At 39.9% G+C, this 17,175-nt stretch overlaps 1 protein-coding gene across 2 annotated transcripts in view; it reads left to right on the forward strand.

Annotated features, from left to right (window-relative positions):
* The window catches only part of NAPB (NSF attachment protein beta), a 41,790-nt gene extending 25,763 nt beyond the window's left edge, over window positions 1-16,027 (forward strand). For both annotated transcript variants that reach the window (XM_036086200.2, XM_078056853.1), the window contains 6 exons: window positions 3,581-3,636; window positions 3,809-3,893; window positions 10,503-10,607; window positions 11,517-11,585; window positions 11,958-12,008; window positions 13,024-16,027. In XM_036086200.2, coding sequence (XP_035942093.1) covers window positions 3,581-3,636; window positions 3,809-3,893; window positions 10,503-10,607; window positions 11,517-11,585; window positions 11,958-12,008; window positions 13,024-13,134 — 477 coding nt within the window. In that variant the 3' untranslated portion in view covers window positions 13,135-16,027. The remainder of the gene's footprint in view (window positions 1-3,580; window positions 3,637-3,808; window positions 3,894-10,502; window positions 10,608-11,516; window positions 11,586-11,957; window positions 12,009-13,023) is intronic.
* The last annotated feature ends 1,148 nt before the right edge of the window (window positions 16,028-17,175 follow it).

A 17,175-nucleotide genomic window follows, 5' to 3' on the forward strand; every position in this document is an offset into this window, starting at 1 on the left:
TTTTCCAGCATGGTGACATTTACCAGATTCCCTAGGAAGGAATATTATTGCAATTCCTTTGGTGGGCTACTTAAATAACAGGATAACAAGCTGGTTTTGTATCAAAAACCAGCTAATATCTGCTTTTGATATTTATCATGATCTTTGAAATTGTAAGAAACAGATTTCTAATGTGGAAGGGTCTACTTGTGCCTGGTAAATTTCACTACATGTTAAAATTCTAAACAGGTACGAACATCCAAAGATGACCTGTGACAACCTCTTTTCTCCGAAACTTCTCTGTTAAGCCACTAGATAAGCTTTCCTTTCAACTATAGCCTCTGTCAAAACTTGGGACTATCATAAAATTTGATGATTGGTTTAATTAGCATTATTAAAAACCAAGCTTTAGTTTTCTTTTTTACTATGATAAATCTAGCCATAGTTTACAGTTACAACATTTCGATGTATCAATATCATTATTAAGAACTAGATTAAACCAAATTATCCACAGTTGTCCACATTTGGCCATTTATTTTTACCCCCAAAACCGCAGTTACGTACAGTTCAACCCAACACTGTTCATTGAGTTCTGGTATTGTTGAGAACTAGCAAGATAAGTAGTGACACTCCCCACCCCACCCCCAGGAGGTTATGTAATCTAATACTCTTTATTGAAGATTTGGTCATGTTTCTCATACTTTACCCCATTTGTTACAGTGGAAAAGAGTGCTAAATACTTGAGAGCATGGGGACAGTTCAAAAAATATTAGTCAGGAATTCACTGATATCATTAATTAGGAATTCACTGAAAAACTTCTTTTGTGGGCATTCCAGATTAAGATATTGGCAGTAGTTTAATAGGGGTCCATCATTTGAAATGCAACTTGCCTTCATTCACTTAGCATCTATTTATTGAGCACCTACCATATGATAGACATTATGCTAGGCTCAGGAACATAATGTTGAGCAAAACTCTCATGAAACCTGTCCTCGCATTTTAGTGGGAGAATACATACATTGATCAGATTATCCCATAGGTGTGTGTATGTGACAGCTCTGACAAATGCTCCAAAGGAATCTATTCCAGATGTTTTCTGTATGTGTTTATGTATTTGTAAAAAGAGGTCCACAGTGTATCTGTTCTTTCATGGCTGTTAGTTGATTTAATATTTCATGAAGAAATTTCCATACTGATACTCTGTCCTTATCTTTTTTTTTTTTTTTTAAGGAGGCTCCACAGCCAGCGTGGAGCCCAACACGGGGCTTGAACTCACAACCCTGAGATCAAGACCTGAGCTGATATGAAGAGTTCGACCCTTGGGGTGCCTGGGTGGCTCAGTTGTTAAGCATTTGCCTTCGGCTCAGGTCATGATCCCAGGGTCCTGGGATTAAGCCCCACATCGGGCTCCCAGCTCAGCAGGAAGCCTGCTTCTCCCTCTCCCACTCCCCCTGTTTGTGTTCCCTCTCTCGCTGTGTCTCTCTCTGTCAAATAAATAAATAAATAAATAAATAAATAAATAAAATCTTAAAAAAAAGAGTTGGACCCTTAACCGACTGAGCCACCCAGGCGCCCTGTCATCATTCTTAATCTTAGCACAGTAGTCTATTATATTTAACCACTTACCTTGTTTCCAGTTTTGCCCCTGTTATAAATAATACTCAGAAAATTTGTTTGGGGAACATATTAGTTAGGATAGGCTGATCAAAAAGACCCAAAACATAATTATTTAAACCTAGAAATGTCAGGGCTAGGTTCCTGGGATCGAGCCTCTCTGCTCAGCGGGGAGCTTGCTTCTCCCTCTGCCTGCCCCTCTGTCTGCTGCTCTTCCTACTTGTGCTCTATCAAATAAATAAATAAAATCTTAAAAAAAAAAAAAATACACCCAGAAATGTCAGTTTTTCACACACTGTCAGTGGTGCTCTGCAGTCCAGACTTGACTAATGTTGGTTGTGGCCCCTTCAGCCTGAGGCCTCAGAGGTAAACAAATTTTGTAAACCAAGTCATTGTTGGTCTTGGTCATTGCACTAGTACGTGCAGGAAGTGGGGGCTGAGGCTTTATGGCCAGGTCTGTCCGTTTCCAGTCAGCTCTCAGGAACCATAGCCGAAGCTTTAACATAGTTCCCTAGCCTGTTTTGTTTGTTGTTTTGTCTTTGTGCCTCTCTCTCAAGTCATTAGGTGGGACTTCCTTGAAGCTATGGGCTTAGTGGGAAGGGAGCACTTGTAGTCTGATGTTTGCATAATGCCAGCTTCCTCTTTATGACTTAACTGGGAAAACCCTGAAATTTAAGGCAGAGGTCTATAGACCCACCACCTGTTTATGTACACCCAGAAGTTAAGAATAGGTTTTACATTTTTTAATCACTGTTGGGGAAAAAAGCAGTTCATGACACAAAAAAATTAAGTGAAACTGAAATTTCATTGTCCATAAATAAAGTTTTTGGGACATAGACACGCCGTTTTTGTGGCACTGCCGGAGAGCAAAGTTGTTGCAACAGATCATACAGCTCACAAAGCCTAAAATATTTATAGTCTGGGCTATTACAGAAAAGTTTGTCAGACCCCTAGTTTAAAATGTTGTTCAGGCTTATGTTTTGCTGTTTGGGGTATAGAGGCCATTGGCCTTTCCAGTCTTATAAGGCCCTATCACTGGACTTTGCCTATCCCTTTTATAATTGCCTACAAACAAGCTAGTTCTTTCCAGAGTTGTTCTCTCTTACAAAACTGCTGAAAACAGCATTACACACTATCATCTGTCTCTTTCCATAGAGCTTCTTCCCTTGGAGTTTCTGGCTCCAGTAGGGATGTCTTCTGCCTTCTGAGTTGTCGTATGCTTGCTTTTACTATATCTTATGCCACAACGTGACAAAGGCTTCTAGCTTTCCAGCCTGCAACTTGTTTCCTCTCCACTTGACTGTTAATTCAGCACCACACATTTTAGAATGAAGGCAACACCCTTATTCTAGATGACACTTAAGGTATTAATGAGAAAAGTCTGTGCTGCTCTAGCAAGCTATAGATCTAAAATGCAATAGGGCTTCATAAGCCTTTAAAATAACCATCCAGTGTAGCTGTTCTGGGTTTGGCAGCAGTACATGGTGGTTGAAGTACATTCTGCCCTTTGTAGTTATTTAGGAACCAGGCAGACAGTAGTTCTGCCATCCTCAGTTTGTGGCTTCCACTATCACTCCACACTTGGTCATTGCCATTCTAGCTCCTGGGAAGGGAAGAGGCCTGGAGAAAGACGCACAGTTAGATGGACCGGCCAAGCCTGGTAGAGGCCCACAGCATGCCTCTTTACATTCTATTGGAAACAACAGGTCACAGCTGCCTGGAATTGCATTGGGGGCTGGGGAAATGGTGTAGCTGGGCGTTTGCTTCGGGGGAAGGGAAGAAGAGATTTTGGTGGATGGTGAGTATTCTGCCACCAGGCTTCTGGATGTGCATGCTTTCTTGTCTTCCCCAAATAAAGGAGGCCAAGTTGTGAAAGGTGTGCTGTTGAAATAGGCTTATCTATAGGAATAATACCTATGCAAATGTAATTCTTAAATGTAGCTCTTCAGAGAAGTAGTTTGAATAAAATACATGTGTGTTTTTCAGGCTATTGCACATTATGAACAATCGGCTGATTATTACAAAGGGGAAGAATCCAACAGGCAAGTGCTGTTTTCCTTAATATAATTAAATGGGTTTTGTTATGTGCGATAAGAGACAAACCTGTACTGCACTCTGTGAGCATATCGGGCTGTACCAAATGAAGGTGTACTGGGATACCTTTTAATTTTTTTGTTGGATTGTTATTCGCTCTGCTCTGGTTCTCGATTTCAGTTCAGCTAACAAGTGTCTGCTGAAAGTGGCAGCGTATGCCGCCCAGCTGGAGCAGTACCAGAAAGCCATCGAGATCTACGAGCAGGTGAGGCTGCTACGGTCTCACCAACTTCCGGCAGAAGTCACTGAATCTTGTTCTTTTTTAATTATACATTTTATTTAATTTTGCTTTTAATTGAGATATAATTCACACATCATATAATTCATCCTGGTAAAGAATACAAGTCAGTGGGTTTTAGTATATTCACAGAATTGTGTAACCATCACCAGCACCTAATTCCAAGGCATTTTCGTTATCCACCACTGGGGAGACACCCCATTCTCCCCTCTTCCCAGTCTCTGGAAACCAGTATCTAGTTTCTGTCTCAATGGATTTGTTTATTCTAGGCCTTCTAGGATAAGTGGCCTTTTGTGACTGACTTCTTTCACGTTGCATAGTTTTTTCAAAGTTCTTCTTTGTTTTAGCATGTAATGATACTTCCTTTCTTTTCATAGCTGAGTAATATTCCACAGTTTGTTTAGCTGTTTATCAGTGAATGTTTGTCATTTGAGTTTTCTTCACTTTTGAACTATTATGAATAACGCTGCTCTGAACACTTGTGTTCATGTTTTTGTGAGGGGAGGCTTGCTGTTGTCTTGGTTATATACCTAGGATTGGGATTGCTGGTTTATGTGGCAGGTCTTTTTTTAACTTTTTGAGGAACCGCCAGACTCTTCCACAGCACCTGCACCATTTTACATTCCCACCAGCGATATGCCAGGATTCCAGTTGTTCCACATCCTCAGCAGTACTTTCTGGGTTTTTTTGGTAATAGTTACCCTAATGAGTATGAAGTGATTCGTTGTGGTTTTGATTTCCATTACCCTCATGGTTGGTCATGTTGACCCTTTTCAATTGCTCGTTAGCCATTTTATATCTTCACTGGAGAAATGTTGGTTCGATTTCTTTGCCCATTTTTGAAGTGGGTTGTTTGCTTTTTAGTATTACATTTTAGGAATTCTTATTTCTTAAGAATTTAGAAATTCTTATTTTAGATACTCATATTTTATTTATATTTATATTTAAGACATTATCAGGTATGTGTTTTGCACATATTTTCTCCTATTCTGTGGGTTGCTTTTTTACTCTGTTGTTGATGTCCTTTGACATGTAGTTTTTAACTTGGATGAAATCCTAAGAGTTTTATAGTTAGAGCTCTTAGGTTTAGGTCTTTGATTCATTTTGAGTTAATTTTTGTATATAGTGTTAGGTAAGGACCCAACTTCATTCTTTTGCTTGTGGATATGCAGTTTTCCCAGCACTTTTTGTTGACTACACTGTCCTTCTGCCATTAAATGGTCTGGGCCCCCTTATTGGAAATTATTTGACTGATACTCTGTTTGACCATCTGTTCTGTCCCATTGGTCTTAACATGTCTGTCTGTATGCCAGTATCACATTGTTCTGATTATGTAGCTTTGTTTTGAAATCAGGAACTGTGAGTCCTCCAACTTTGATACTTTTTTTCCCTAAGATTGTTTGGCTGTTCTGGGACCCTGTCATCTCCATACAAATTTTAGGATCAGTTTGTCAGTCTGTGCTAAGAAGCCAGCTGGAATTTGATGGAGATTACATTGAACCTGTAGACCAATTTGGAAAGTATTGACATCTTAACATTGTTAAGTCTTCCAAACTATGAACCCAAGGTGCCTTTGCATTTATTTAGATCTTCTCTAATTTTGTTCAATAATATCTTAAAGTTTTTAGTGTGTAAGCCTTGCACTTCTTTGGTTAAATATACTCCTAAGTATTTTATTCTTTTTGATGCTATTGTAAATGTAATTGTTTTCTCAGTTTCCTTTTTAGATTGTTAATTGCTAGTTTTATACACTGCAACCCTGCTGAACTAGTTTATTAGCTCTAATGGGTTTGGGGATTTTTTGTTTGTTTGATTTTTGGTTTTTTTTGATTCCTTGGGATTTTGTTTGTACAAAATCATGTAATCATGTCATCTGCAGATAGCTATACTTGTTCTCCAATTTGGATGCCTTTTACTTCATTTTCTTGTTATTTGCCCTGACTAGACCTTCTAGAACAATGGCAAATAGAAGTAGCAAGAGCACACGTCCTTGTCTTTTTCCCATCTTAGACAGAAAGCTTTCAGTCTTTCATCATTAAATAGGATGTTAGCTGTGGGGTTTCTGTGGATATGCTTTATCAGTTTGAGGAAGTACCCTTCTCTTCCTTTGTTGAGTGTTTTTATCCTCGAAGCATATTGGGTTTTGTCAAGTGCTTTTTTCTGCATCTGTTGAGATGATCATATGGTTTTTGTTCTTTATTAATATGCTGTATTTCATTGATGGATTTTCATATTTAGAACCAACCTTACATTCCTGGGATAAATCCTTCTTGATTATTGCAAAGTTTGGAGATCTTCAAGAGTACCTGCAGGTTTGATCATTCTCTAGAAGCGCTCACAGAATTCAGTGAAAGCTGTTACGCCACAGTTATGGTTTATTATACCAAAGGATACAGATTAAAATCAGTAAAAGGAAGAGGTGTGCTTAGGGCAGGGTCCAGGAGAGTTGCAAGTGTAGAACTTCTTTTGTCCTTCCCCTCAGTGGAGTTGTACAGGTAGCACTTACTTCTCCCAACGATGATGTGTGATGAAAATATCCATGGAGTATTGCCAACAGGGGAAGAAGTTCACCTGTACTCGGTGTCTAGAATTTTTATTGTGGCTCAGTCACAGATTCTCCAGTCCCTCCATAGGTTGAGCTGAACCATGTTGTCAGAGACACCCAGGTAAACAAAAACACTCTTTCAAGCAGGCCGTTCCAAGCAAGGGCTTAGAGATGACCCCCCCAGGAGCCACAGACAAAGGCAAGACCTCACTTAGGAGAAAATTAATCCTGTACCGTATAGTCATAATGTGTAATCCTTTCAGTAAGTTGTCACAGTTAGTTTGCTAGTATTCTGTGGAGGATTTTCAATCTATATTCATAAGGATATGGATCTTTAATTTTCTTGTGAGATCTTTGTCTGGTTTTGGTAGCAAGGTAATAGTAGCCTCATAGAATGAGTTGGAAAGTATTCCCTTCTCTTTGGAAAAATTTGTGAATGATTGATGTTCGTTCTTTAAACATTTGGTAGAATTCAATGATTTTCTCTGTATCTCTGTTTTCAGTGTCATTGATTTCTAATATTTCATTCTTCTATTTTCTTTAGATTTATTTTACACTTCTTTTTTTAGGGAGTTGAGATAGGAACTGGTTTTTCTCTTTGTTGTGTATGCATGTTTAGTGCTATAAGTTCTCCTCTAAACACTGCTTTCACTATGTCTCACAATTCTGTTATATTGTTTTATTTATTTCATTGTATATATTGATTTCTGTGGATTATTTAGATGTGTTTTTGCTTAATCACCAGGTGTTTGGAGATTTTCCTCTTTATCTTTCTGTTGTTGATTTCTGGTTTGATTCCATTGTGGCTGGAGAATTCACTCTGATTTCAACTCTTATAAATTTGTTGAAGTTGTTTTATGGCCCAGAATATGGTCTGATTTGGCATTTGTTCTGTGGGTCTGCTGTTGCTTGGTAACATGTTCTGTAGTATTGATTAGATCTTCTTGGTTGATGGCGTTGTTGAGTTCTGTATACTTGCTGATTTTCTATCTCTATCCATTGTTGAGAGTGGAATGTTGGAGTCTCTGACTCTGATTGTGGATTTGTCTCTCTTCTTTCATTACTATCAGTCTTTGCTTCACATATTTTGCAGCTCTGTTGTTTGCTGCATACATGTTTAGTTTTGCCATGTCTTTTTGGTGGGTTGACACTTTTATCATTATATAATGTCCCCCTCTGTCCCTGGTAGTTTTCTTTGTTCTGAAGTCTACTTTATCTGATATTAATATAGCCTCGCCTGCTTCCTTTTGGTTAATATTTATGTGATATATCTTTTTCCATCCTTTTTCTTTGAACCTGGCTTTATCACTATAATGGAAGTGAGTTTCTTATGGACAGCATATATTTATGTCATGCTTTTTAATCTGTTCTCCCAATCTCTGTGTTTTAATTGGTATATTTAGGCCATTCACATTTAATATAATTATTGATATATTAGGGCTTAAGTCTGCCATTTTATTTATTGTTTTCTATTTATGCTCTGGTTTTTCTTTTTTTTTTTTTTGGTTTGTTTTTCTGCTTTCTTTTTCCTGCCTTATAGTGGGTTGCTTGATTATCTGTAGTGTTTTCAAGTAAATGTCTTCGACTACCTGTTTTTAGTGGTTGCTCTAAGTGTAACATGTACATGATTTATCACAAGCTGATGATGTTATCATTTTATCATTTCCATTGAAATATAGAGGTCTTATTTTCTGTCCCTTTTTCCTCCCCATTCAGTATAAATTAACTGTTTTGTCTTCGTATTTAAGAACCACCTCAGTCAATGATATAATTTTAATTTCAATCTTCCAACATATTAGAAAACTCAAGAGGAGAAGAAAAGCCCATTGTATTTACTCATATTTTGCTTATTGTGTTCTTTCTTTCTTCTCATGTTTCAAGATTACTTCTTTCATTGTGTCCTTTGCATTTAGAGAATATCCTTTTGCCATTCTTTTAGGGTAGGTTTTACTGGTGACAAATTCTCTGGGTTCCTTCATTGGGGAATGTTTTGATTTTCCCTTCATTCCTGAAGCATGTTTTCCCAGGGCATATAGTTCTGGGTTGATAATTCTTTCCTTTTACCACTTGAAAAATGCGCCACTTAGGGCCTTCGTGGTTTCTGATGAGAAGTCCGCTTTCATTCAAGTTATTTTTCTCCTGTAGATAAGGTATTGTTTTTTTTCTGGCCACTTTTAAAGTTTTTTCCTTAGCTTCAGTTTTTCAGAAGTTTATGTGGCATGGCTTGGGTGTCTTTGCTTTTATCCTGTTAGGGTTTCACTTAACTTCTTGAATCTGTAGGTTTATGTTTCTTGCCAAATTTAGGAAGTTTTCAGCCATTATTCCTTAAAGTACTTTTTCAGCCCTTCTCTCTGTCCTCCCCTCCCAGGACTTAGACAACCTGAGTGTTAGACCTTATTTTATAGTCCTATAGGTCCCTGATGCTCTGTTCGTTTTTTTTTTTTTTTTTTCAGTCTGTTTTCTGCTCTCTTTTATTCAGACTGAGTAATTTCTAATGTTCTGTCATCAGTTCACTGATTCTTTCCTCTCCTGTCTATTCTGCTGTTGAACCCATCCACTTTTTGTGAAGTTACTGTGTTTTTCAGTTCTGAAATTTCCATTTGTTTCTTCTTTATATCTTATGGGGTTTTTTTTGCTGGAAATTTCTTTTTTCTTTGTTGATGCTTTCTGTTTTTTCTTTAGTTTTAAGCATTTTTGTAATTGCTTGTTGAAGCATTTTTTTGAGGGCTCCTTTAAAAATCTTTGTTGGATAATCTTAACATTTCTGTCACCTCAGAGCTATCATCTATTGGTTGTTGTTTTTCATTCAGCTTAAGATCTCCTTTCTTAGTGACAACTGGACTGGATCATATTTAAACATTCTCTCAGGAGGGCTTGGGGGGCGCAGTCAGTTAAGCGTCCAACTCTTGGTTTTGGCTCAGGTCATGATCTTATGGTCGTGAGATCGAGTCCTGTGCCAGGCTCTGCGCTCAGCACGGAGTCTGCTTGAGATTCTCTCTCCCTCTCCTTCTGCCTGTCCTGCTCATGCTCTCTCTTTCCTTAAAATAAATAAATAAACCTTCTCTTTCAGCTGGTTTCCTGTGACCCTGCTCTGGCAGCAGAAGGGGCGTGTGTTGCTTCACTGCTGGGCAGAGGTGGCCATTCCCGCCCTTTCTTGCCCTCCACCAACACCACATTGGGATTGTTCTCATTACTACTGCGTGGTGATAAAAGTCTTAATCCTCCACTAGGCCTCTTCTGAAACCACAACTGCTGGGAGATGAGGGATGATACCTCATTCCTGCTGGGTAGAGGAGAGACCCAGGCTCCCCACATGGTCTCCATTGCCTCACAGCAGGGATGGAGGAGGGTGGGCCATTACGAGCTGACAGGGATGAAGGCATGGCTCCCTTCTGGGCCTTTGTGAAGCCACCTTGGCAGGGATTTGGGGTTCCTCCACAATTGCATCTCAAAAGCATTGACATCTCAGTTCTATCTAGGGCCTTTACTGAAGTGAGTAGGGGTGGGGCCATAGTGTTCTGTGGTGTTTGGCTGGAGTAGAGCAGTAATTACCTAAACTTTTCTTTCTTGCTAGGCTGCCCTTTTCCAGGTCCTTCAGCTGGCTTTTTCTGTTCCAAGTTAGGGATATGTGAAAGAAAAAGAAAACCCAGAGAACTCCTGCTGTGTTTTCTGTGTGTCTCAAGGTCCCTAGCTGGTCTGCTGTCTTGTCTCTACTTTTCAGTCTCCTTGTGTTGGTTTTATATAAAATGACTGGGGCTTTCAGTTGCTCTTAGCAGGAGGGATAGAGAAAAATAATGTCTATTCCATCTTCCTGGAAGTAGAAGTAGAAGTTTTCTCGGGCATTTTTAACAGGTTAACACTTACATATTAAATATTGTTTCTTGTCTGGTGTGTGATACTGGGTTAAAAGAATATATTCATAGCTAAACTGATGTAAGATACACAAGTATTTTCTAAAGGGCAGATGAGGATCAGTTTGCCTACTACAAGAAGGCAAACCTTTGAAATCTAAATCTGCTTTCTGTGCCTAGGTTGGGGCAAACACCATGGATAATCCTTTGTTGAAGTACAGTGCAAAGGACTACTTCTTTAAAGCAGCCCTCTGTCACTTCATAGTAGATGAACTGAATGCCAAGGTAAGAGTCCCGCAGCGCCAATTTCTGCTGCACTTTACCATGAGAACAGGCCTCAGGCCCTCTGTCATTCATGATATGCTTTGTTGGGTGATATTGGTTATAGTAAGACCAAACTGCATGCATTAATAATAATAATAATAACAGTAATACTATGCTGTGCATCCCAGCTGTAATCTTGAAACCGCTGCCGAGGTGCTAGCTGCGTTCCCTTCGGTAGTTTTGCTTTAAAGAAATTAGGGGGCTGGGGCCCCTGGGTGGCACGGTTGGTTAAGCATCGGACTCAGTCTCAGCTCAGGTTGTGATCTCAGGGTCCTGTGTCAGGTTCCCTGCTTAGCAGGGAGTCTGCTGGAGATTCTCTGCCCCTCCTGCTCATGCTCTCTCTCTCTCTCAAATAAATAAATCTATCTTTAGAAAAAAGAAAGAAATTAGGGGGCATAGGGAGGAGACAATAAAAGTGGAATAACATCCTTTGTTTCACACTCCAACTTTTGGGAGAGCAGAAGTAAATCTGCTGAGAGGAAAGGCGTCCTTCCCTCCAGACTCAAGCAGAGGTCTGAATGGGATTTATGTGGAATCTGGACAGTGTTAAGAAAGAGCTTCTTTATGTAGTGGGTGGAAACAGACACCTGGTCTGTGAGTTTTTACAAATTAGATTTGGTCCATGTTGTCCTCTCTACAGCAACCTAATTCAGAAAAACTGGTTTAGAAATTTATTCTTAACTGAAGTTGGCAATTCAAATTGAATAGGGTTTCCTGTGTTGATTTTGATGTTGAGTTTAACAGCATACTTCTTATACATTTAAATAGGCTGCAGATAAATCTTACTGAAGTAATAAGATGTTCAGATAGAAAGAGCTTTATTTCCTGATTCAGTGAGTTTGACATTAATGAGTGGCTTTTCTCTTTCAGCTTGCTCTTGAGAAATATGAGGAAATGTTTCCAGCATTTACTGATTCAAGGGAATGTAAGTTACTGAAAGTAAGTAACATCACAAATTTGAAGAAGAAAAAAAAGCCTTTGCTGTCAGGTGGGAGCAGGTCTAAAGTGAAACTCTAATTCTTTGAGGAGCACTGGTACTCTCCTGCTTTTGTAGAATAGGTTTCAGATGCCAGCAGAGTCAAGGACATAAGCATTGTGTTCTAAACCGAGCAACTCAGAAATGTTAGCACAAAAACTAGGTCCCTGATTTGGGATAATTCATGGCTTATATTTGAGTATTTTCTCTATTCTGTAAGATGTTTGGCAACGTCAATTGATGTGATACTAAGGCTATTTCTGTATTTAAAGTATCTATTCATAGGTGGAACTTTTTAGCCTACCAAACTAATTTTTCCATACTTACGCTACCAGAAACTTCTAGAAGCTCATGAAGAACAGAACAGTGAAGCTTACACTGAAGCAGTAAGTTATGCATTCGGGGTACAGTACATTCTTGGAAGCTTAAACTACAGAAACATCTTTTCATTGTATGAGTGCTGAACGTTTATTTGAACATTTTTCCAATATGCCTAAGTTGTATTTCCCAAAGGTCATGTTTTATATATCCCACAAATCTTTACAATTACTTAATTCTATTAGCCATGTTGAATTTAGCTGGGAGGCAAATTTAAGAGACTATCGCATACTGTTAAAATTTGCTGTTTGAATGTTTTCTTTTGAAAATAATCTGATCCATAAATAAGTATAAAGTAAAATCAGTTAAGTACAGCTTAAAATATAAAAACAGTGAGAGTTTTGCTATATTCTTGGCATAAAAGAAATGGAAGAGTTTTTTTTATACTCATTAGTTTTCTGTTTTCCCATATTTGCCATCTTATGTTTAGAATCAAGCAGATTTCTTAGTATCCTCCATTAATTTACTCATGGCTTTGAAGCAGTAGTGGAAAAGAATGTTTTCCCGTTTCACTTTGGCTACCAAACCATTTGCATCCTATTGAAATATCACTTTCTGGTAATGCATTGAAATGAGTTAAAGGGATTCCACTTTCACATATCCTGTCTCTGCAAGTACGTTGATTCATGTTCAGTGAATATTAGAACACTATGAATTTTCCATGTTCCTTTCTTACACAGGGTCTCGTTTCCTTTGTCACATTAAGTATGCTCTTCCAGTTACAAAGGTGGTTAGGAGCTCAGCATGTTAGCACACAGAGCGGTTTAAAAATTTTAGCACAGGAGCTTGTCACTAGCTCCATCCAGATAGTCACAGAACAAACAAACCATTTTAATGAAGAGAGTTATAAACTGGAATGAATGATTTAAACAAACCATTTTTCATGAATAAAGTTATAGACTAGAATGAATGATTTAAATGAAGGATTATCACTAGAAATGTTTAAACAGCTTGGGGTGTTGTTTTTTTGTGTTTTGGTTGTATTTCCATAGACTAATTCCTGTTCCTCTTTTTTTAAACTAGGTGAAGGAATTTGACTCAATATCTCGCTTAGATCAGTGGCTCACGACCATGTTGCTTCGTATCAAAAAGTCCATCCAAGGGGATGGAGAAGGAGATGGGGACCTGAAGTGAACATTTATGTCTTTGTGGCATGCAGCTGACTCCTCTTTAGTTTCATGTTAGGGCCACATGATCTTTATGGGATGCCCATTTAATGGCTTACTTCTGTTGCACATGAGCCAAACCATCTGTGTGTTTAAGCTCCCTGTGTTTGTGTCTTCGTGAAGCGGATGGCTGGGAAGCTCCTGTGCATATTGTGGGTGTGATGGGCTATTTCATGCTTGTCAGAGCCCCCAGAGTTTTCTGAGAACTATTTCAGAATCTTTTTCCTGTTATTTTGATATTTGCAGAGCCCGTGTTCAACTTTGTTATGTATTTTTATGTCATTTTCTTGGACTGGAGTACCCAGCCTAATCATTGTAATAGATGCTTTGCATATTTTCCGTAAATTCACACCTGGATGTATTCTCTAAGTGTACATGTTTAGTTCGGGATGGTTGTTAGGAATGAGCTTTATGACTTCACTTCCTAGAAATGGTTTTTGTTGTTGTCGTCGTGATTCTTTTGATGGTGCTAGTGACCCATTTGTTTGCTTTTTATATTGTTGTGTTTGCTAACATGCATGCGAAAATTCAGAACAGCCGGGGTCTGCCAGAATCACTTAGTTAACGTTGTGAGAAAAGGGAGCTTCCTGGCAGGGCTTGCTGATGTTTGTGGGCGAATGGCAGGGTGAGTCTGATGGATTCGTACTCCTTCACACACGAGAAATCTGTACAAAACAGTTTTTCCCTTTCCTGGAGATAGTTTCCACTTGTAGTTGAGGTGGAACCCTTTATTTATATTCACATAAAAGTGATTTGACTGGCCTGTCCCTTTTGCTTACTTTCACATTCATACACTTACCCACGTTGAGACGGTGGCTGGTGTACCACCACCATGTGAATCCTCTTCAAGGCCGCAGAGAGAGCGGGTCATTAATTTTACCCTTTTATTGAACGTGATGGGTTAGGTGGGGTAAATACAGTACAGAGGTTTACTATGTGTCCAGTTGGGGAAGAAGGGCAACCAGCTTCTGGGGAGAATTGATTTTCCTCTCGGCTAATGGGATTGTTTTGGCTTGTATGTTTGAATTTAGTATGTCGTTTTGGGTTACATAATATGTGCTTATTGATTTATGAACTTACATGCAGATACTGTGCTTTAGACATGGTCTTGTTTCCGGAATCTTCTCTGTGTGTATTTTTATGCTTAACTGACTTAAGTTTGACATGTATTTTTTGCCAGTCCTAGCTTGTGGGTCTTTCTAAATTATGCAGCTGTCATTAAAGACAGGTAATGAAATTTCCCATGTTAGGTCAGATGGAAACTGGCATTTGAAGGATGTTTTCATTTTTGGATGTCCCTCCACTGGGATTGGTAGGCTTTTGTTGGGCAGAAGTAGAGAGTGTGGCCACGAAATGGGCTGAGTGTGGAGGAAGGCAAGGGGATGGTGCTCGGGTCGGGCTGAGATGAAGGAGAAAGTAGCTGGAAAGGGCCAGCTGGGGCCTGGTAGTGGAGGCTGTCCCTCAGGTGGCTGCGGATTTCCTGGCTGCATGTAGGGCCACCTGTGCCAACACAGCCTGGTGGGGAGGAAGGTCAGAGATGTCACAGTGTGGGCCGAATGGACCAGAAGACGTGGACACTCTGGCCTTGCACCCTGGGATATGATGAATGTTCCTCCCTTCAAAGTTCTGGGATTCTTAGAAGAAAGCTGGCTATCACTTACGGTACAATTTGGAATGCAGCCCATTTGGTGGTACTTCACTTCCGGTCAGACTCTCTAACAAAGAAATGATTAGAGCAGAGAGTGGGTTCCTATGCCTCATCTGTTCCACAACCAGCCAAATGCACTTTTGTGAAAGTGAGGCATGGGGGTTCCTTTTGTTGCCTGTGTCCTCAGGCTGTAAGTCTGTCCCATCTGGAGAGCATTTAAATCCTAGCCTGCCAGCCTGCTTGTTTCATCACTAGTGTGCAAGGTTTGTTTTCACTTGTTAAAAGGACCATCTGGTCTGACCACTGAAAGTAGGAACCAAATGATTTCTCTTAAGAGGATTCCTTTAGCTTTCATCGTGGTCCCCTGTCAGATCCCTGTCTGAGAAAGAGGTGGGGTTTGTAAAAACAGTACTGGTACCATTTTGTTATGTCAGTTGGAGAGTTGCTTGTTTGTCTTGAAATAAACACTGGGATCAGTGGCTGGGTTAAGAATTTTTTGTTTTTAATGAAAAGAGTAAAAATAATTGTAATGGCTAGAACAGAACTGCCAGAAGATAAAAGGAAAATGAGAAGAAAAAGTCCCATTAACATTATCCAAACTTCCTTCTTTTGAAGTGTCCCATTAACATAGGGTAGTACCATGACTCAGAGGCCCGAGTTAGGTTTTCAGGAGTTACAGAATGTTCTTTATGAATAAAATATAATGACTATTTATGTTCCGGTTCTTGTATTTTAGCAAATCTGGGGTTAGTTCATAGAGTCAGTTAAAATTTCTTACAGGAAAGCTTTGCTTTTTGTGGCAACATTTTTATAGCTTGTGTGAGTTCCTTTTTTATTTAATGATTTGAAAACTGTATTTTTGCACAGTTGTGACCGTGTGTGATGCCATCCCTGTAACCAGAGTGTGTGCATTTATTGTTTTCTCTGATACTGTGCATTTAAAATGTCCAAATGCAAACCTCTGTGGCTTCCTTCGGGGGACCCGGCAGCGCAGCATGCCGCCTGCGACCCACCTGCCTGCAGTGGGAGCTGTGGCCCGGAGCGGGCTCTCACCTGCGAAGTGCGGTGTCGGGCACTGCAGGGTCTCCTCCCTCGTGTTCTCTGGTAGAGGATTATGTTGTGAAAACTAACCATGTGACGATCACTCTACCTTAGCAGAAAGAGTATGTTTTATGTCACCCTGTACAGAAAATAAAGTGGAAATTATGAGTAATATTTTGATGGGTCTTTCCTGTGTAAATTCACACAAATCAAGAGTAGCTTTCTTTCTTTTAAGTTGTTCCCAGAAGCCTTGGTTCCAGCCTGTAGGTGCAATCCCTGGGTTGCACGGTGTCGTCCCTTCTGGCCACCCCTGGCAAGGGACTCTTGCTGGCATCCCTTAGGCCCCAGTCACCTGCCAGGTGCAGGGAGGGAGGGTTTCTAGAAGACTGTTAGGTGGGGGGGGTGAGGAACCCTGAAGCCCCTCAAGTCTGTTCACAGTGCGGGTGTTCGTGTAACTCTGCAGGATGTCTGTATGGGGCGACACACGCCCCTGGGGCAGGTCAAGCCACAGGCCATTCGGGCCTCAAGTTCTGGGGAGGAGGAGGATGTGGTTGGGGGCAGGAGCTCTTACGGGCCAGCTCCTCCCCTCAGTGAACAGTGGTCAGGTCCATCAATATATTCACAACAACTTAAAAGATAATTCAAAGCAAGTTTTAAAAAATGAATGGTAGAACAGGCTGTTCCAGTCTAGGCATTCTGAGAAGTTATTCTCGTTTAGTTCTCATTCAGATGTCTCTTCTCAGAGTCTTTTCCTAATGGAAGCCACCATGGTGTTTTAAAAACCTGGCTTTGCCAGCTGTGGTAAAGGGTCCCTGTACAGATTGGCAGAAGTGAGTGGATGATTTCTGGGGCTCAACTAGATGATATGCCAGATGGCCCTCTGAGCCACGTTTGTAGCCTGCCTGGTTATTTGCAGCCTGTTTGGTACAAGTGAACAAATGACTCTTTGCATGAGTGCCCCAGGCCCCATACTCCCCACTGAAACAATATTGTTACTTCAAGTAACATGAACACCATCAAGTTTAGTTAGAGACAAGCACACATTTGGTCTCAAAAAATGTCCCTGGTGTGGCAAGGTGTAAAACTGAACCGGTTAGAATTAAAACTTACACCCAAATTTGTTGGTTTGGATTATCACCTACAGCAAAACCACATTTCTATTAAAGTCAATTAGTATAAAGGTCTTCCCCAGCCACCTCCACCACAACATGGCTTTCTTCTTCAAATTCTGTACAACAAATTTTGGTAAAATCCAAGGTGGCAGAATGCTTTGGACTTTGTGCTGAGAGCATTTCCCACAAAATGTTTGGAAGGCACTAA

Source organism: Halichoerus grypus, chromosome 10 (assembly GCF_964656455.1).
Source record: "Halichoerus grypus chromosome 10, mHalGry1.hap1.1, whole genome shotgun sequence".
NCBI lineage: Eukaryota > Metazoa > Chordata > Mammalia > Carnivora > Phocidae > Halichoerus > Halichoerus grypus.